Raw genomic sequence first — 20,834 nt, 5'->3', positions numbered from 1 at the left:
TAGAGCTCTCTAGCAAAGGGGCTGCTTTGGAAACTTGGGACCAGGGTTAGCTAAAGACTACAAGAATCACACAGCATGCAAAGAGACAATGAGTGATCTTACATTCAGTCTATTTCAGAAAGCAAAGGCAGGAACTTCAGCTGATTATTACAGAAGAATGGCACATTTACAGAATTACTTTCCTTGAACTTCATTTGGAACAGGCTTGTATTTTGCTATTAATTATGGTGTAATTTCTGGAGCCAGGCAATGATAACCTGGAGGAGTTGTGTATTCAGGAGGCTGGGGGTGAAGATTTTCAGAAAAAACACCCTCTTGTTCATGCTCTTCTGGTTTGGCTTTTGGATTTTCATGAGTGCACTGATGTTTGTTCACAGGGCAACCTTCTCTGACTACTGCACTGATGAGAAAAGTAAAAGGATTCTGGCAAGAGTGGTAGGATTATTATTATTTTAAAATACTTCAAATAGGTATGCATTGTTGGAGGATATGCTAGTAACAACAATCAAACTTGATCTAGCACCATTTAGAAATCACAGGGAAAAAAAGGTTTTACAGTAAATGCAAAGTTCTTTCTAAGGAAAAATGCAAATATAAGTGGGTTACATCCAATGTATTTGCAACTCATAATGAGGCATGAATATGATGATATAAAACACTGTCGGTTACAGTTTGATAATGTAAGAAGCTCTAATCAGGAGAAATGGTTGAATGGCACTTTTGTATCATTTCCACTCTGCTGAGAGTTAAAAAGGCAGCAGGACCCTTCAGCAGCTCTTCCAATTTGCATCACTAGGACTGGGTTTCTGTTTCAAATCAGTGTACAATCTGAGGAGAAAAACACCAATTAGACTGACCTTCAAAGCAACAATTCGTTACATAATTTAATGTATATCTCCTTGTACTCAGTCATAAATATGCATGCTGTGCATATCACAGAGTATTCTTGAACAGTATGTCATGCAGCATGTTTTTCTAACGACGATGAACCTCAAAATGTATTATTCTCCCTATGCCTTTGTAATAAACTAACTTGCAGGAAAGGGGGATCAAAATCTTTGTTCTGTATGCTGGTTTATTGTGTTATAACAGTACAAGAGTAAGATGCATCCCATATTAACATTTGAGATTAAAACTGATGATTAGACCCAGCACTTCTTGTTTGTGTAAGTGAATATTTGCATTATAGTATTCCATTATAGTACAGCCAACATAGGTTCCCATAGATTATGGTTGTGGGGTTTAGGGCACCACCTAGACCCCTTACTTTTATTTTTTCCTAATAATGTACCCTAAACCAACCATTGTTTTATGCTGTGTCGAGCATAAACGTGATGACTTGTAAATGTTATAAAGTTAGAGATTGTTTTGAAATTGAAAAACCTCCCCTTGAGAAAATATAATTTTTATCAAAACAGGCTTTAAAAAATGAATATATTTCAGTAGTGTTATAATTTTCATGAGCAAGGCCCTGAGGGTAATAAACGTATGGTATAGATTACCAACATTATTTTGCTATAAAAGGTAGAGATGCCAGAAAAGGGTTATACATTTCTATCGGGAGAAAGGTTAATGTGTTGGAATAGAGGAAAAAAGGAATACAAACACCTAAAATGTCTTGAATTGGAGAGATGGTTAGGAAGTAGCTGAGGCTACTGGGAGCTTTAGTGTTAAAATTATCTATACATCTCTTCCTGGTCTGTGGCTGTCTACAGTTTTCTTCCTGTGGTTACAGAACACATAATTGAATCACGTTTCAAAATTAAATTGGCTTTCTTACCTTCTTTTTCAGACATGACGTAGCCTGGCTAAAAATATATTTAGAACTGTTGAATGATTGACCCTCCCGGCAATCAATCAGACCTGTTTAAATGGTTCCTTTTATAAAACCAATTGCCATCGATGGCAGTAATTTAAAGAGGCCAAAAAAATCTCAGAAAAAACCCCCCATCAATCTCCCACACAGTTCCTTCCTTTTGAAATAGTTCAGCACTAGACCAAGGAAACATATGACATTTTTTAAAGGGCTTTTCAGTCATTTTTCCCATTGATTTATTGTACTGTAGCCATATGTCACCTCTGTCTAAAAGTTTTACTGAATGTATATATTGAGTTGGAGAATGTATAGTGCTGGATTGTGGGTTACCCAAGTAATATTCAAGCAAAAATGCGCTCAGTTCTTCTTTAACACTTTATCACTTAAACAATGTGCCAAGAGCCTTGGCCTTTATACAGTTAACCATTTTGATCCCAGTATTCAAACCTTATAGGTCTGGTTGCATTTACTTGCTTGTGAATGCCTGACAATGTTAAAAGCAATGGGTTGTTACAGCATTGCTTACAACTTCCTTAAATCTTGCTGTTACTCCACTGTGTTTGCCAGTCATTGCTGCAGCACCATCCGTGCACAATCCAACACACTTTTTCCATTCGAGACCCTCCGATTTAATGTAGGTATTTAAGCAAAAATGGTGGCACATGTAGTTCTCTCCTTGAGCTCTTCACAAAATAAAAAGTCTTCAAGAACTTTTTCAACACACGTAACATACAAAATCCATGAGCTGTGCACATTTGGCGATGACGGTTCTTTCATCAATTTGAAGAGCGAACATGCAACTTTCACGAAGCCGTTCAGTGAACTGCAAACTTACATCACCTGACATTTCTTCAATATGCCTTTGTGACGGGGTACTGCCCCGTCTTTATGATCATGGTTGGGACTGGCAGGGAGGGGGTTAAAATTAATCCCTGCCAGAAAAACATGTGAGCCTGGAACCAAAAACTTACAAAGACACAGCACAAACAAAACACTCTTCTGGAACTCTCTTTCTCCTACTCTCTCTCTCCTAGCCAGGGCCTCTCCCCTGGCTTTTATTCCCTGTGGCTGGAGCCCAATTAATCAATAATTGCTAATTAGTCAATTAGGGCTCCAGCCACATTCTCACATGTTTTTCTGGCAGGGAGGAATTTTAACCCCCTCCCTGCCAGTCCCAACCATGATCATAAAGACGGGGCAGTACCCCGTCACAGCCTTTGTACAGGATTATTTGACAGTGACACACATTGAATCTTTTGTGCAGCTTTCTTCCCTAGCATTTTGAATATTTTTTAATTAATATAAATGCTCACGGACAAAGACAAACCTGCCCCAGCTTGGTACTAAATCAACAAGAAACGTCTTACAGACTATACAACACAATTAAAAAAATATGAAAACGCATAATAAGCGCAGGATTGGCGATGGCCACCAGTACCACCCACGGATCACGGAAAATGCCAGCACTTTCAAGGGCTCCTACAAAAGGCGAGTGCCAAGAGCAAAGTACAGGGGAGTGAAAGCAACAGTGACTGCCGCTTCTCACCTGGCAACGTCAGAGAGCCTGCTTAGTGACGCCATGGAGAAAGTGTACTGGCGCAGCAAGAAGCTCCAAGAGGAGGAAAGCAACTAACTCCTCGCCCTACTACAGGAGTTTGAGCACCTTTTTGTGGTCAGGCCAGAGTATGGGGGATGGACTGGGGTGGTTCAACACCAAATCGACCCCGGCCGGTCCTAACCAGTCGGGAACCACCCTGCCAGCTGCCTGTTTTGATGCGAGGGAGCCACATCCAGGAAGTGCGAGAGGCAGGGGTGATTGAGCTGTCCAACAGCCCCAGGGCTGCGCCCGCGGTGCTAGTCAACAAAAAGCACTCCTACCCGCCTCCCCGCATCACTGGACATCGCTGGGTCCTCCTGGTTCAGCTCCCTCGACCTGTGCAGCGGCTATAGGCAAGTGGAGCTCGCCCTCGACGCCAAACCAAAGTCCCCATTCTCCACCGTACAAGGTCTCTGGCAGCTCAACGTCATGCCGTTCGGATTGTGCAATGCCCTGGCCACATTTGAGCAGCTGATGGAGAGGGTACTGGACGGCATCCCCAGACATGTGTGGTGTACCTGGACAACCTGCTGGTACACACTCTGACCTTCTTAGAGGCCCTGCTCTACCTGCGGCGGGTGCTGCAGAGGATCCAGGCCGCCGAACTGTGACTGCTCCCAGACCCAGGGAAAATCTCTGCCATGCAGCAGCGGCCCACCCCGGCCAAGTCCTCAGCTTCCTGGGCCTCGCGTTCTACTACCGGAAGTTTGTGCAGGGGTTCGCCACCATCGCCAGCCCCCTTCACCGCACTTCCAGTAGGCCCCCAAACACGAGGCCGCCTTCTCCCAACTGTGCCATGCCCTGACCAGTGCTCCTGTGCTCGCAGCCCCATCCACCACAGTCCCCTTCGTTCTGGACACTGACACCAGCAACGAGGGTATTGGCGCTGTCCTAAGGCACCCCTGAAGATGGAGAGAGAGTCGTGGCGTACTTCGACTGTGCCCTCAGCAAAGTGTAGCGTAATTACTTTGTGACCTGGAGGGAGCTATTGGCAGTAGTAAAAGCCATCGAACACTATCGACCCTACCTCTGTGGTCACCTGTTTGTGCACCGCACCGATCATGCCATGCTGCAGTGGTTGCTACGGTTCAGGAAACCCAAGGGACAGGTAGCCAGCTGGCTCAAAATATTCCATTCCTACGACCTGGACATCCAACACCGGCCAAGAGTGAAGCACATCAATGCTGATGCCCTGTCCAGGAGAATGTGCAGCGAGGAGGGGTGCAGGTACTGCAACCCCCAGGAAGCCAGGGAGAGAGAAGAACTGGAGGAGGAAGGGGACACGGTGATGCTGAGAGAGGTGCAGCCCCTATCTCCCACTGAGTGGCAGGAGCAGCAGAGGCAGGACCCCAAGCTCGGCCTGCTGATGAAATGGAAGGAAGAGGACCGGTGGCCCGAAGTAGCCCCTCTCTAGCAGGCTGTGAAGGGTTTGTGGTCATAGTGGACTGCCTTGGAACTGCGGGAGGGCATCCTGCACCTCCGATGGCAAGTCCCGTCCACAGTCAAGGGCTGCCTGCAATTAGTGGTGCCTGCCTCACTCCGGCGCGTTGTACTCCAAGCCAACCACATCTGCATCAACAAAACGCTGGCCTGCCTCCGTGACCAGTACCGACAGTGGGATCCGGTTTGTTTTGGCAGCAGTAAACTACTTCACGAAGTGGCCAGAAGCCTACGTGCTGCCAAACCAGGAGGCACAGACGGTGGCGGACATGCTCATCGGTGGGTTCTTCTCCCGGTTCGAGGTTCCCCAAGAGCTCCACTCAGACTCAAGCAAGGTCTTCGGCGACGTCTGCAAGTGGCTGGAGATCAGCAAGACCCACACCACCTCCCTTTACCCCCAGGGATGGAATATGCCCAGCGCTTACAAGACCACCTGGATAGCACTCATGCCTTTGCCAGGGTACAGCTTCAGGCTCCCAAAATCCGACAGCGGCAGAACTACAATATGCAGGAAAGAGGATGCCACTTTCAGCCTGGGGAGTTGGTGTGGGTTTACAGTCCCCGCAGAAAGAAGGGACGGTCTCCCAAACTGGACACTCCTTGGGTGGGACCTTGTACTGTGCTGCAGCGAGTGGGTGAGGTGGTCTACCAGGTGCAACTCTGCATCTGGAATTGACAGGTCATGCTCCACCGCAACTGCCTTGCCCCACATCACAGGCTGCTTGTTTGTCTTCCCTGGTCTGTTCCCATTGGTTGTTGTCCGCGTGCCCATTGGTCCTAGTGTGCAGCTGAGGGCCAGTGGGATGTGTCCGAAGCCTGGTACCCTATTTTCATAAAGGGGGTAGGCTAAGCCTATAAGAAGGCGCTGCGACACTGTTCATTGTGGTTGTTCCTGGAATGCATTGAAGATGACTGAGCAGTGGTCTCTGTGTGGGTGCTGAGAGAGAGTCCTGAAACTGAATAAAGCATTCAACTAAAAAGAGTGTGTCTACTCCATTTAATGGAGGTTATGATGAGGTTATTACAATACTGTGTACAGTTCAGGTCGTCACATTACCAAAATAACGCTTTTTGATCTCCGCGCAGCCTCCCCAGGCACGCCCCCCCAGCGAATCCAAACCTCCAGATCAGCTCAGCGCCGGGCAAGCACGAGCCTACCTGCTCAATCAGTTGCCTAGCAACACGTCTCCTGTTCCGCATCCCAGCTGCACCTATTTGTGCAAGAACCAGCGATGGGGCTCTCACTGTCACAGGGTATAGAACAGGACACTCACAATGGTACTTACTTGCGGCTGTTTCATTCTATTCCATGCCAATACCTTGTTCCAACCAGGTCCCAAATTACTTTATTGAACACCTCCATTAAATTAAACCATTAAACACCTGATTGGAACTAGGCCGTGGACTGCTCAAATCAGCAGCTAAGGACATGGTTGGAACAAGGTCCCAGGATGGAGTGGATTGAAAAAGGTACTTCACTAGACTGTTGACAGGATAAAATAGTATCTGGTAGCATTACTAATACTAGTCACAGTCCCTGTATTGTGTTTTAGGTGTAAAACTCTCAGGTAGACTCATGTAAGTACTACCCCTTATCCATCTCACTGAAATGCCACAATATGTACCTTGGAGTACACACACACACACACACACACACATATATATATATATTTTAGCTCAAAGAGCCAGCTGCCCAACGTTTCGATATGTTGTACATATCTTTCTCAAGGGAGCCTGTGTTTGAATCAAAACATTGGAGGTATTTATAGGTTTTTGACGGCATGACAAATACTTGTTATTGTTTACATTCAAATTCAAATATAGTTGAGGTATTAATGCTTAGTATCTATTTAGTATATTACCCTGTTGCAGTTTGGAAATCAAAGTAAAACACACCATGTACAACCTTCTTTTCTCTGTAGTCTTAAAAGTAATATAACAAAATGTGGTTTATTTTCTTAAATTACCGATGGGCTCTTCACAAAGCTTCTGAACATACTGTGATGGCACTAATTGTCAACTACATCATTGTTAAAACTGTGATATTTGGTAACAAAAGCTACTTAAGTTGAACGTAGCTGCTGTTTTCTTTCATATTATTCTTAGAATAGTTAGTTTTGGATGACTGATTACCATAATTGCTTTCCCCTGATAAGTCTACTGGCCCTTTGCCTTGAGGGTGTGCTTTTGAGTTTATTAGCATTCAGAATAAATATGGTTCTCATGAATAGCAGTGTTGAAAGTACATTGTGGTCAAGTGCCCTTATGATTAAAGACTATCAGAAAAGGACAGTTTCAGTTTAAGTCACAGCAAGTGTTTAATTGTAAAGATAAAGGATAACCCTTTACACACGCATGCTTATACTTCAGATTTGTTCTTTTACTGTGGTGGAGACTTGCAGCTGCAGGGGGGTTTACACTGAACTCTAGCTTGATCAACATCTGCTTTTCTTTGGCCTGTGCCTTGGAATTTGTAAGGTCAGCAAAATAGAGTAATGGTCCGGGAGAGAAGCACCTGCGTGGACCAGGGAGATTGCTAGCACAGTTTCCTGAGGCAGAATTTTAACCAATTCAGTTCTGCACAGACATGTAGACAAGAAAGATGCATGCCTTTATCACCAGTTAAGGCAGAACATTTGATTCTAAGTTGTTGGTACTCAATGTGGTGGAAAGGAGTCAGACTGTAAGTCTCAGCTTGTATGCAAGTGGGGTTGACAACAGGCCAAAAACATAATTTAAATGATTTGAACTGTCTTCTGGAGATAATGAACCAAAGTCCAAATGAAACAGTTAGAGAACAGGGGTTCTATTCACAAAGCTTTAACGTTTTTTCAATGTCTGTTTTTATGAATACATTCAAGTTTGATATTGGACTATTCACGGCTTTATGAAAAACAATACAAAACCATTTCAGAAATATAAAACCTTATATTATTCATAAAAAAAAGCATTCTTTAAACAACTAATTAGGTTTGTGAATAGAGCCCTGGGGCGCAGTCTTTGAAAGTGCTCATACAATCTAAAACTGAAAATATTTATTACATACAGTACTGGATCATTGACCTGTGTTAAGTGGATACTGGACTGTTGTTCGCTATCTTGCAGTGTAAAACTAAATAAAATAAATCTGAAGAATTCTATATCTGTTTATGATATGAATAGAAAATAATATCCTGATGAAGGCACATTTGTGCCGAAACCGGTAGATCGCTATGTCTTTTAAAAAATGTATAATAAATAAATGATTTAATATTAATATTTTGTGTGCTATACATTTGTTCTTTGCATATGCAATAAACTGGATGTATGTTTATTCCGCTCGGCAGCACCTAATTGAAGATAATGATATAAACTTTCTGAAGAATGCTTTTTTAGAGAACTCCTGTGGCGCAATACGGTTAATTCCAGAAAATAATATGTATTGTTGATTGTGTTATAAGATAACAACATAGCACTTAGTGGTTCTGTTACCAAAGTGTAAGTGAGAAAATACTTATTCTGCATGTGTGAGTGTTCCAAAGCACATTTATTTTCCATATTTTAATGGCCAGCTGATAGCACTACCCTTTCGAGCTTTACCAGCTTCAATGTCAGTATTCACTGCTGTTTTCTTTGTTTCAGTGTGATGGATATAAGGAGGGAATCCTCACTGGGGATCTTTGTGAAGATCTGTGCGTCAGCAAGCAAGTGGTGTACCAAAGATGTCTTTACTATGAAAAGGGTAAAAAGGTCATTCAGGCAGACTGGCATGGTATTCCCATTATACTCAAATCAAAACTGGAAAACTTCTCCTCCTATAATAATTTCGGTATGCTGGATTACCAAGAAATGCAGGATGTTTCCACAATGGATATTGTGTTTTATGCAGCACTGGAGATTAAAAACTTGTTGGGGTTGGAACTGGAGAACACAACTGTGCCAAAACTATGGAGCAAACATTTACAAGGGAGAGTTGAACCATACTCCAAGGCAGAACTGGTCACCATGTGGTCCCTTCTTCAACAGGAAGAGTATACTTTTTTCAAAATATTACAGGATCTAAGCAAGCATGTTGTCAAGATACTGGGATCCTGTGGGCACTTTTATGCAGTGGAGTACCTTATAGCTGGCCATGCTTGGAATCAGAACCTCTTTTCCCTGGAAGAACTTTTTGGTTCATCTGTAACAGGCCATAACAACAGAGCCTTAAAGGGGGCTATACATAAAATTGCACTCAGCTTTTTAGACATGGTCAAGCACTTTGAAAACGACTTTTCCTACCATCTTCACCTCTGTGACATCAAACCAGAAAACTTTGCAATTAGAAAAGATCTGACGGTAAGATTGTCTTCTTATAACGTATTTAACCAGGGTAAATCACATTGAGACATAAGGCTCTTTCACAAAGCAGAGGATAGTAACATTGCATATACAGCTATGGCCAAAACTTTTGCATCACCTAGAATTTTAGGATTTAGACATAATAATAGTAATAATAAAAAAAACTATATGACCATAATTTAGATATTTTATTTATTTATTTTTTTTGAAAATTTAGTCGTTGTCAATTAGTTTTTTTTTTATTATTATTTTCTCCCCAATTTGAAATGCCCAATTATTTTTAGGCTCAGCTCACCGCTACCACCTCTGCGCTGACTCGGGAGGGGCGAAGACGAACACACGCTGTCCTCCGAAGCGTGTGCCGCCAGCCGCCCGCTTCTTTGCACTCTGCAGACTCACCGTGCAGCCGCCTCAGAGCTACAGCGTCGGAGGACAACGTAGCTGTGGGCAGCTTACAGGCAAGCCCGCAGGTGCCCGGCCAGACTACAGGGGTCACTGGTGCGCGGTGAGCCGAGGACACCCTGGCCGACCTAACCCTCCCTCCCCCCGGACGACGCTCGGCCAATTGAGCGCCGCCCCCTGGGAGCTCCCGACCACGGTCGGCTGTGGAATAGCCTGGACTCGAACCGGCGACGTCCAGGCTATACAGCGCATCCTGCACTCTAGTGAGTGCTTTTACTGGATGCGCCACTCGGGAGCCCCTAGATATTTTATTTAACATCATGTAATCAAAGAAACTACAAAATGATATTGCAGAAGTCATACCAGTAGTACTGTATTTCATGTCAGATTTCAAAATGTCTGATTTTTCAATTTTTGTCAGTTTTTCTTTATGTGTATATGAAAAACTGCAAAGCGGTATGTAATTCAATATTTTAATGTAACATTATTCAGCAGGTTTCATTCGACTTTATGATGCAAAGTTAGTTAATTTTAAAGGGCAATGCAAAACATTTGGCCATAGCTGTACATCCCTACTGTTATAAGAATGTAGTGTATTTCAAATAAACTGCCAAATTCAGAACCTTTGTAAATAAAATAATTGTGGGGATAAAGTCTCCTGTTCCTGAATCAGAATAGTAATATATTGATAAATGATACCTCTCACCCTAGCATAGATTGTTTAAACCACAAGGTAAATTCCCCATGACAATTAAATTATTGGTGTTTGTCCAGAGCACTGAAATTCAAGGTCAAACTCAAACACTGTACCACTGCATTCATTGGTTCATTCATTTTTTCAGATTAATTTGTGTTACAACAGAGAACCAATATTTAAAAACTAACAAAGAATAAATTAAATGCCAATTAAAAAAAAAAAAAAATAACATTATGATTTTTTTTCACCAGATGTAGGCAAGAGTGCATACATATTTAGATAAAAAGGGTCATTCACAATGTTTTAGAAGATTGTATGTAATGCAGATCAGTTAACATTCTACTGAGTTTTGTTGTATTTTCTGTTTTAACCCTAAAACAGGCACATCAGACATTGCATCTGTGCAGTTGTTTTATTTTACAGGTGAGCTGATATGTATAGTCCATGTCTGGCAATGCCTACTTTAGTTTCCCATTACTCATCTCCAGAACAGTCAAATATTATATTTAATGCCTTTCTAAAGAGTCTTGCTGGGTGCTCCTTTTTCACACAGGCTTCTCAAGTCATTCTGTTCAGTTACAGATGGGTGTGACCTATTGTGATTCCTGCCAAAGATATGACAGCCTGAGTCATATCTTGAGTTTGAGGTGATGTGAATGTGTCTAAAATGAGATTGCTGAGAGACAATCTGAAATGCAGGAGGAGATGTGGGAGTCAAATGAAGGAAAATAGATCAAGGTCTGAGTATCATCAGCATATAGGTGATATGAGAAGCTAAATGAGGAGATAAGAGTACCTTGTTAGCGGGTATAGATTGAGAATAGAAAGGCTCCTAGGACAGATCCTTGTGGTAGACGTGTAGAGAGAGGGCAAGGAGAAGAGAGAGAGACACACCAAGAAACCTGAAAAGAATTGTTAGAAAGATAGGAGGAAAAACAGACAAAAGATATATAATCCCCTTAAAGAGAAAAGGATGATTTGGCAGTTGACTTTGCTACAATATAATTTATACAGTACAGTGAAAATAGACAATTGATAATTATAATTGATAGACAAACGCAATGTCTCATTCAACAGATGACTCATCAGGTATGTCTGAAAGCTGTACCACAACTTTGAGGTACCATTTCCAGTGATGACACAGACCTATGTTGTTTTTGTGTTAATCAATAAAAGCTATGCAGTGGAATTCACCGTTTGACTGGCTGACTGTTTGTGTTTCAGGTTGTTGCCATCGATGTAGACATGGCCTTCTTTGAGCCCAAAATGAGAGACATCCTTCAACAGAATTGCACAAATGATGAAGACTGTAATTTTTTTGACTGTTTTTCTAAGTGTGACATGCAGACCAACAAATGTGGTGCAAAAAGGATAAACAGCAATTTGCAAGTAAGTTATTTTCTGAAACACAGTTATTGAGGGATTGTGTGCTTTTGTAGTTTTGCACAATGGGTCACACCAAAATGCATTATCCACCATTTTATATAAACAATATAAAGCTGCTAGTATTATAAAACTGGTAATAAATCATTAACCCTAACGCTTCCAATAAAAAAACAATACTGTCCAATACACTTAAATATTTTGTCAACAGTGCACTAAATAGTAATCCAAAAACAGCTGCAGGCTTTTTAAATAATAGAAGGAATAATTAATGTTAACTTTTGTGGAGTTCAGGGGGCATGAGCCAGGGCTTTGTTCCTTCCTAATTTCACCTGTCTATCATCATTGACTAATTTCACCTTTCTATAATCATTGACTCCCTATTTAAACCCAGTCACAGCTCAACTCTTTATCTTTCATTGTGTTTTGCCTATACAGAGAGAGAGAGAGAGAAAGAATATTAAATTGATTATCATGAATGAAACCTTGCCTGTCTGACTTCCCCGATTCCATTTTCGACTCCTCGACCTTTGACTTTGAGCTTTGACCCTTTTTCATAAGACTTCACGATTTTGCTTTGACCTTGCAGCATGACTACCCTGACTGATTATCGAACCAAGACCGGACCCGACACCGAACATGGATTTACCTACCTCTTCTTCTTCCGACCCAGTCAATCCATGGAACATCCCGATCCCTCCAGCGGCATCCCAGAGCTTTCCCAGCCACGCCATTCCAAAAGGAAACGCCAACAGGATCCCTTCCCTGCCCAGCTTTTCTTTAAGAACTGGCCTGTTGCCAGACTATTAAAAGCATTATTTGATAAGGAAATCCAAATTCCACCTGGAAGTGATCGGACCACATTATTTTGACTTATGTGCGAGTCTGTCTCAGCAAAGCCCATTTTTTCCACTTGTCGCCCCGCCCCTGCTCGCTCTGCAGCTGCTACAACCGCATAAGTCACCACTGCAGAGCTGCCTACAAGTATAACAGAAGCCCAGCAGTTACCTTCAGCTGAAGACACTATGGCAGAGCTGCATCAAAAAATTATAGATGACATGAAGCAGTTTATGCAGCCATTTGCAAACGCTTTGTCTGCAATAAACACTCATCTAGATGGCATAGACAATCGCTCCACCACTGTTGCAGTTCCTCCTTCCACCTCTCATGTTCCAATCTCCGCCCCCACCTTCACTGCATCTTCACCGCCCAGGCAGCTTTGGCCCCACCCCCAGTCCCATCCATCAGCGTTCCAGAGTACAACCTGGCTACAGCATCCACTTCAGGCTCCATTCTCATCGCTGCATCTGAATTTATTGATCACAGAGTAGTTGGATTAATCAGTCACGCTGAAATCCCACGACCCCCGCCTGCTTAAAAATCTGTCCCTTGGCGAGTTCATTTTCGCATATTCCTTTTATTGAGATGTTCTGTGTGCTGCATACCCCCATTGCCGTCAGGAATGGACCAATATATGTTTTATGTTGTAGAAATATCAGTGAGATATGGGGGCACTATGTTCTACGACTACCATAAAACATTCTCTGCAAAAGCAGCCGCTATATTGGCTAACAACAATCATGTCATTGTTTGGTCCGCCCCCAGCATAGATCTATTCAGCCGTATTTTCAGTGGGGTCAGGGCAAACGAATGCAGGGTATGAGCATCCACCGCGCACTCATCGGACCTGTGCCCAAAAGTGGCAATGGCAACCCCATCCACATCAGCCATCACCCCCCAGATTCAGCAACCGCAACTCACCTCCAATTCCTGCCCTCCTCCCCCTCTACCAATCCATAACTAAAGACAAATATGGCCGCCCCATCAAATTTTCTGGATCCTGAGGGCTCCCTTGTGGCGCATCCAGTAAAGGCGCTCCGCGCGGAGTGCAGGATGTGCCCTATAGCCTGGAGATTGCAGGTTCGAATCCAGGCTATGTCACAGCCAACCGTGACCGGGAGTTCCTAGGGGGTGGCGCACAATTGGCTGAGCGATGCCCGGGTAGGGAGGGCTTAGGTCGGCAGGGGAATCCACGGCTCACCGCGCATCAGCGACCCCTGTGGCTGATAGGGCGCCTGTGGTTCTGCAGTGGAGCCGCCAGATCTGTGTTGTCCTCCGGCAGTATAGGTCTGCTGGCATTACTGTGGATCTGCAGTGCGAAAAATGACAGCTTTGCAGGAGCACATTTCGGAGGACGCGTGTTCCAGCCACCGTTTTCAGAGTCGGCGGGGTGGTTGCGAGCGGTGAGCCAAGGATAAAGATAATAATAGGGCATACTAAATTGGGGAGAAAACTGGGGTAAAAAAATTGGCGACGACTAAATTAAAAAAAAAAAAAAGAATATTTTCTGGATCCATTCTCCACCTCCATTAACATCCCAGCCCTAGTCAACGCACTCCAACACCACCCAGATAGGCAATTCGTTGCTTATCTAAATGACGGCCTGCAGTCTGGTTTCTCCACCGGCCTTTTTTATCTCCCCTCTGTCCCATTCGTATGCAAAAATCTTCGTTCTAATTAGTCTCTAATTCAAGCCGAGGTGGACAAAGGATTCTTGGCCAGCCCTTTTCCAGCTCTGCCATTTCCCGTCTTCAAGATAGCCCCATCAGAATAGAGAACCACAAAATATAGAGAAAAAAGCACCTAATCATCGATCTTTCCGCCCCAAGAGGCAGTTCAAATTCCAGTCTCAACACCTGAATTTCCCTCGACCAATTCTCCCTTCATACATAACAGTTCCCAATACCATTAAAGCAGCAGGCCACGGCAACTGGCTCACAAAAGCAGGTAATTGAGACGCTTTTATAGTCATGCCCATTCATCCATCCTTCTGCCACCTATTCAGGATCTGCTGGGAAGCTAAGGATATCAGTTTCCCATAATTTCGTGATCCAAGCTCGCCATCTTCCAGGCAGCTACAATAATGCAGCTGATGCTTTATCTCGTCTACAGGTAGTCAAGTTCCGCAGCCTGGTTCCAGCAGCACTTCTATCTCCCCTTTAAGTTCCCTGTTCCAGCAGTTAATCTTCAATTGAATCCAACCCTCTCCAGCCTCCTCCTATCGGCAAGATCCTATATGTTAGCAGCCCTCTCTGCATCCACCCGCTCCTCTTACGCAACAGGGTGGGCAACTTTTTCCATCTTCTGCGCTCAGAACAGGATATCTCCCACACCCTTTAACGAAAACTGGATCATAGCTTTCACTGTTCACGCTCGGGACACACTGCATTTATCTCCAACCTCTATAATAAAAGTGGAATTCAATTCCACTTCTGCAGCATGGCGATCCCCTCGCCGACCCTTCTCTCCATCCCAGCTATATGTCTGACACTCCGAGGAATCACCAAAAGCCTTCCCCTGCATCTCCTTCTAGACTTCCCATAACCACTGATATCCTCTATATCCTGATTTCAATTCTCAGGTCAGGAAGCAATGTGCCTAACCGCCTTCTTTGGATTTTTCATCGTGTTCCTGAGAGAATCCAAAACAGATCAACTCCGCCAAGGTCAATTTTTGCAAATATCAAAGATAGACCCCTCTCTGCCCTTTCTCCTCTCTAACTAAGTTCATATCTATTAAAAGATCTTTCAGTTTCTTAGACACCCTCTTCATTGATTGCTCATCCCGCTCTCGTCACCATCTATTAGTTACTTTTGTTTGTCATTGTTTGTCTCTTCTTTCTTTTATGTTATGCATTGGCACGCAGTCTTTGTTTGTCTTCACAGGTGTGGGTTCAGCGGGAGCCAGTGGTCCATCTTTTGGGGGGTTAGTGAGTCTCACTTCCCTGACCTAGAGTTTCGGTAACTCCACAGGTTCTTCGTGTGGTCAGAGGGGACCACCGGCCACACTATTCTTTCACAGCTCATGTGCTTATATCTTGCCTCAAGAAAGAAGGCTCTGGCTTACTTCCTCCTTTATCCTCCTGGGACGTGGCCCTCTTGCTTAGTGCTCGAGTCCCATAACTAACAATTATTTGTGTTCCTTTAGATTCTCTTTTCTTCCTTATGTCAAGGTTTCGTATGAGCCATTCCGTCCACTGAGGGTCGAGCCCAGTCGGTAACCGGGACCCAGTCACGAGGCAATGCCTCTAATGACTCTCCGAGAAGTCAGAGGACTCTGTATTTTCAGGGGCCCGGAGGCCAATAGGGCTATCCTCGACTCCATAGGGAAGGCTCTCTCAGTTGGAATCCGGGCCCATCCTTTTCTCTCTCCCCTGTTCCAATCCTAAGTTGCAGAAGCATTCTCTTCCTCTCGCAGCCCTGGCTCCCGCCCCGTGAACTGTATGCAGCAATTAAAATACATTGAGCAATGTTGGTATTGGTGGTTAAGGGCTGTTGCATGAGATATTTAAACATGCACAGGCCCTGCTATGAGAAATGTTAATTAACCATGTCAACAGGACACTTAAAAGAGGTTGTTCACTGAGTAAAATCAAGAGGATAATAACAGGTCTTTTGTTTTTTTACTGAATCAACCCCTATTTTGCAAGGGTTAGCACTTGAAAGAAAAAAAAAAGATTTTAGGAACTCCCATATTAAATGTAACATTCAAGCAGGTCTCTACACAAATAATCTACTCCATTTGGTACAATAGAAGTGTAAGTATGAGTAATTCTGTTTTGGAGGCATGATGCACAAAGTTTTGAAATGTCATAAATCAATTTTCCATCTTGGGAATTGTCTTTCCTAGCATCCAAGGAACTCAGAATTTTTGGAAATCCTAATTTGGACATGGATATTACAGTTGGGCAGTTTTCATAAAAAACAAAGACTATCACCAGCTGTGGTATTCTCTCAAGCCCATCTTCAGCACAGCTGTTACTTGACTGAAAAAATTGTATGCTTTTAAATGTTAAAACAATAGTCAAATGTTTTTGATAACTCTTGTATGCTATAAATTAGGATAAAGCTCTTATAATTACAGCCATTATTAATTGTGGTACAGTGAGCAGATGCAGATGGTTTTTCAAATTGGTGACATTTTAATGTTGATGCTTGCTTCTAGACAGACATCCACCATTTTAAAATGTTATGGGTATCCCTTATATGTTTCCCATAGTAAAAGCCTAGCAAAGTGTAATAAAGCCTAGTGGAACCATGGTAAATCATAGGTAAGCACTGTAAGCCCAGAGAGTTATGGTAAATGCATAGTAAAACCATGAGAAAAGCATTGGAAAACTGCAAAATTACCATGCAAAATCACTGTGGTAAACTTTTAGAATTTTTAGAAGGTATATTATTGTACCTTCTAATTTAAAAAGAAAGTATACTTAGATTACATTTTTGTTCAAAGTTTGTCGGTGTCATGAATATAAGAAAACTAATAGTGTTCCTTTCAATACATATCCTGCAATGCTTTTCTGCTTCAGCAGTATTGTAACTCAATTTAATGTTCCTTATTCTAAACAACCTCAATGTGGTCATAGTAAATAAAATATTTACCTTTAAGGACCTTCATAAATATATAAATATTTTATTTCAAATGTTTTCAGAACAACAACATAACTTATTTGGAATAAAGCTGAAGATTTTTCGAATTTCCTCAGAATGTGTGTCATGTTACATCCTATAGCTGCCTGTAGGTAATATGTATTGTTGATCCTGTCTCTTATGATTTGGTATATGATTGGGAAAGAGGACTACAAAGGGGAGTAACAAGATGACACTTTTATGCTATAAGAGACACTGTCAACTGTACATATTAACAGGTCACAAAGAACAGAACCAGGGGCCACAGGTGGAAGCTGAAGGGTATATTCAGAACTGAGGGGAGAAGGAGCTTTTTCACAGAAAAGGGAGGTGAACATTGGAACAGGCTGCCGGACAGAGTTGAAGCAGAGACTATCGGATCCATGAACAATATTGTATAACCCTCTCTGTGACCACAATAAGACCTTTAGCTCACCGTCTGGAGGAAGAGCACTCCATTTTGCCAGATTCCCAGAGGTTTCACTTCACCTACTAACCTGGTTAGGGTGTTTTTGTTTTTCCTTTCCTGAGTGCTAACAGACCACCATAGCGAGTGAGCATAGGTGGGCCGAATGGCCTTTTCTCCTTCTAGAATTTCTTATGTTTTTATTATAAACCACGTTTTAATTAAAAGAACACCCAAAGCATTGTTAATACCATTACCCATGTCGTTAGTTTGTTGACTTTTGTGCATGAGTCTACATTTATGGAAAGATATGATCACAGAAATGTTCTGAAACCAGGCATTTTAATTGGCTGAGAGTGGCTTCATGATTTCTAATAGCAAGAGCATCCCAATCTGGATGACATAGTTGCACATTGGCAAGCAGCTATTTCTGGGGAAAGTTTACATTGCTAGTGGAAATGTCTTAGAATGTTTTATAGTTATGGATGATATTGTAACAAACTGGATGGGCAGCAAGGTTGTATTTCTGATATTTGGTGTCAAATGTATTTTGTTTTGCATTTAGATTTTGTTTTGCATTCTGTTTGCACCAGGTGATCTGTGACAAGATGTTCCGCCACTGGTTCTCCCCCAGCCTGATAGGCCCCAGGGCCAGTCTTCCTCTGCAAGTCGAGCTACAGAAGGCCGTGCAGAGGTGTGCTGTGCCAACTGAGTACCCAGATAACAAGAAAGATCATCGGATCCTCTTCAAACAACTGTATGAGCTGCTGCAGGCTAGCCAGAGACAATTACAAGAATGAAGGAGACAGAAAACCTGTTCTAGATGTGTACTGTACATGTGTAATGGGCAGATTCTGTCCTGTCCCGTCTGTGAGATGAGGTTAAAAGTTCTAAGACACGAATGCAGACAGGCCTGGCTCTTTTGCATTGTGGCCAGAGTATTTGTTTCTTTTTTTTGGTTTTATATTAACAATTATTTTTATTTTTTTTACATGCATATTTTGGAAATCTGGCGGTGCTTATTTCTTGGAAAACGGGATGCTTGTTAAAACATTATTTGGGGAAAACTGCAAATAAAATGACACTAATGTAATGAGAACTATTAAACTAAAAGAATCTGGCAGAAAACAACAATAACCTTAAGAAATGTACTGGAATTCATGTCCAGTCCACTGAGGTTAAAAAACAAACACAAATAAAACAGTAATAAGCTAAAAGAAATAAAGCTGTTTTTTATATTCCAACTGCAGTACCCAATGCAGGAAACCGTAAAGCATTGAGTGCACACTCATAATATTTTACTTTCTAACACATTCTAGATGATAGCTCAAGATTTATTATAACACATTCTAGATGATAGCTCAAGATTTATTATAAGATTTACATCCAAACACTGACCTGGTGTAGTCATGCTTGTAATTTGAAGACACTCCCTGGTCTCCCCTGATCACAAATCCAGATATGCTGCTTTTTCAAAAGATGACATTTATTTAGTGGTTTTGTCCTGTTAAAAATGGGAAGTTGAACACAACATAGCCTGTTCTTCTTACTTGTTTGCATGGCTGTGTGCCGTGCTCCTGCATGACTGTATTTCATGATCCAATAATTCACTCATTTGTTTATTTCACGGTTAGGCTATGTTGATGGTAAATTATACTATATTAAGTGCCCTTCAGTAATTCACTGCCCCATTTTTTGATAGCGAAAAAGGGGACTACTGTTTTGTTTTAAGTGTAGTGTTTTGTAAACATTCTGCTTTATTGATCAGTTACTAATAACATGAAAATAAAAGTATTGCATGAAACAACCATGAATATATGGGACTTCATAAAGGGTCATTCATAATTACTTTTACAGGGATTACATGCTTTTAGTTGTTTTTTGCTGTGAAATGCCTTAAAGCAGTGTATATGAAAAATTCAGTAACAGCATAATGAATACAGATCCATTATCTTTCAGCTATTTGAGTAAAGGATGACACAGAGATGCCCTAACAGGTAATAATAATACATTGTAAATTGCCCCATCTTTATGCTAGGTCCAATGCAAAACAATTTTAATTGTGGCACAGCCACAAACTGTACAACTGTTGTGTTGGGGTCTACTTGTCCATGTTTCTGCTTAAGGAAACGTTATGAATTCTAATATTCAAAGTAGATGTGATGGTGATTGATATGATATATTTCTATCCATTTTGGCATAAATCAAGCAGACATTAGTCCTGTGACAGACTAACTGAATTTCTGTATTCTGTGGTTTCTGAATGACAACAAAAAATATGATGAGAAGTATGGTTTGAGTTGTGGGAGACAATTTTGCTTTGTCTTGCACATGCCTGAAGGATGAGATGAGATGTATTCTGGAGGGATAAGTGTCCAGAAAACTCATTATTATGGTTTATCACTAATTGGGTTTTATAACATTCACAATGTAGCTGACACATAGCAGACCTGGATAACTATAGTACATGAGAAATTGTACAATATGCTCAAAAGGGAAATTAAAATGCACCCAAATTGTTAAATAAGACAGTTGTTTATAACTGTGTTTTGAGATTACTGCATTAGTGCAAGCAATGACGGTAACTAGGCTCATTTTTTATAGTTGATGTCCACAAAAATAATAATGTATTCAAATTTTATTCACTTTTTAAGTTTTCTATACTTTGGCCAGAGAGCTGTCTGTTCTAGCTTCTAATCAAATTTAAATAAACATGTGCATAATGACCCTAAGGTTAATCTACAGACAAGGATTATCTATTAAGAAACAATATTGTATTGGCTAGGCGCAATTCTATAACATGCTGTGTATTTGGTAAAGTGAAACCAAATTGTAAGATGTTAGAGGCCACCCAAAAATGAAGGGTGTCCTGGAAAAACTTGATAACCCACAATTACATTTGCTAGGGCTAAAAAACTGAGGAAGAAACTCGTCTCTATGCCTCTGTTGTAACAGTCGACTCGGAAGCCGCCCTTAACACTCTAGTTCTAAAACCAGGTTTTGAGGGTCCACGACCTAAGTCTGTAGTAAAGGTATGAGGAGTAGCCCACACAGCTATGACCCTGGAGGAATGGGCAGTGAGCATTCTGAAGGGGGCAAGTTGGCCAGCGTATAGGCAGTCCTGACTGTGTCTGCTATCCATTTAGACAGCCTCCAGCTTAGACAGGGTTTGACCATGGGACAGTTCCAGAGCAGACAAAAACATTGTTCGGACGGCCTCCAACCTTTCGTCCTGTCAACGTAGTACGCCAGGGCCCGCTCTGGGCAGAGCGTATGGAGATGCAGCTCCCCGTCAAACTGGAAAG

At 42.2% G+C, this 20,834-nt stretch overlaps 1 protein-coding gene across 3 annotated transcripts; it reads left to right on the top strand.

Annotated features, from left to right (window-relative positions):
• Positions 1-8: 8 nt before the first annotated feature.
• Positions 9-19,336, top strand: dipk1c (divergent protein kinase domain 1C). 3 transcript variants are annotated; one of them, XR_009319946.1, is made up of 5 exons: positions 9-435; positions 8,475-9,170; positions 11,497-11,661; positions 12,245-17,623; positions 18,123-18,176. XR_009319946.1 is itself a non-coding variant. In XM_034058437.3 (4 exons), exons 1-4 carry the CDS (start codon positions 250-252, stop codon positions 18,327-18,329), a joined length of 1,254 nt encoding a protein of 417 aa, XP_033914328.2. In that variant the 5' UTR covers positions 9-249; the 3' UTR covers positions 18,330-19,336. The 3 variants fall into 3 exon arrangements, 2 of the variants coding, with proteins under 2 accessions (XP_033914328.2, XP_058871082.1); XM_034058437.3 differs by lacking the exon at positions 12,245-17,623 and having other exon boundaries at positions 18,123-19,336; XM_059015099.1 differs by lacking the exons at positions 11,497-11,661; positions 12,245-17,623; positions 18,123-18,176 and adding an exon at positions 9,458-9,689.
• Positions 19,337-20,834: the final 1,498 nt, after the last annotated feature.

Source organism: Acipenser ruthenus, chromosome 3 (genome assembly GCF_902713425.1).
Source record: "Acipenser ruthenus chromosome 3, fAciRut3.2 maternal haplotype, whole genome shotgun sequence".
Classification (NCBI taxonomy): Eukaryota; Metazoa; Chordata; class Actinopteri; order Acipenseriformes; family Acipenseridae; genus Acipenser; species Acipenser ruthenus.
This window is presented reverse-complemented; position numbering and strand designations above follow the sequence as displayed.

Coding starts and splice junctions, on each gene's coding strand:
- dipk1c (XM_034058437.3), top strand. CDS start 250: ATGATAACCTGGAGGAGTTGTGTATTCAGGAGGCTGGGGGTGAAGATT. Junction 436..8,474: donor AAAGGATTCTGGCAAGAGTG/GTAGGATTATTA, acceptor TCTTTGTTTCAG/TGTGATGGATATAAGGAGGG. Junction 11,662..18,122: donor GGATAAACAGCAATTTGCAA/GTAAGTTATTTT, acceptor TGTTTGCACCAG/GTGATCTGTGACAAGATGTT.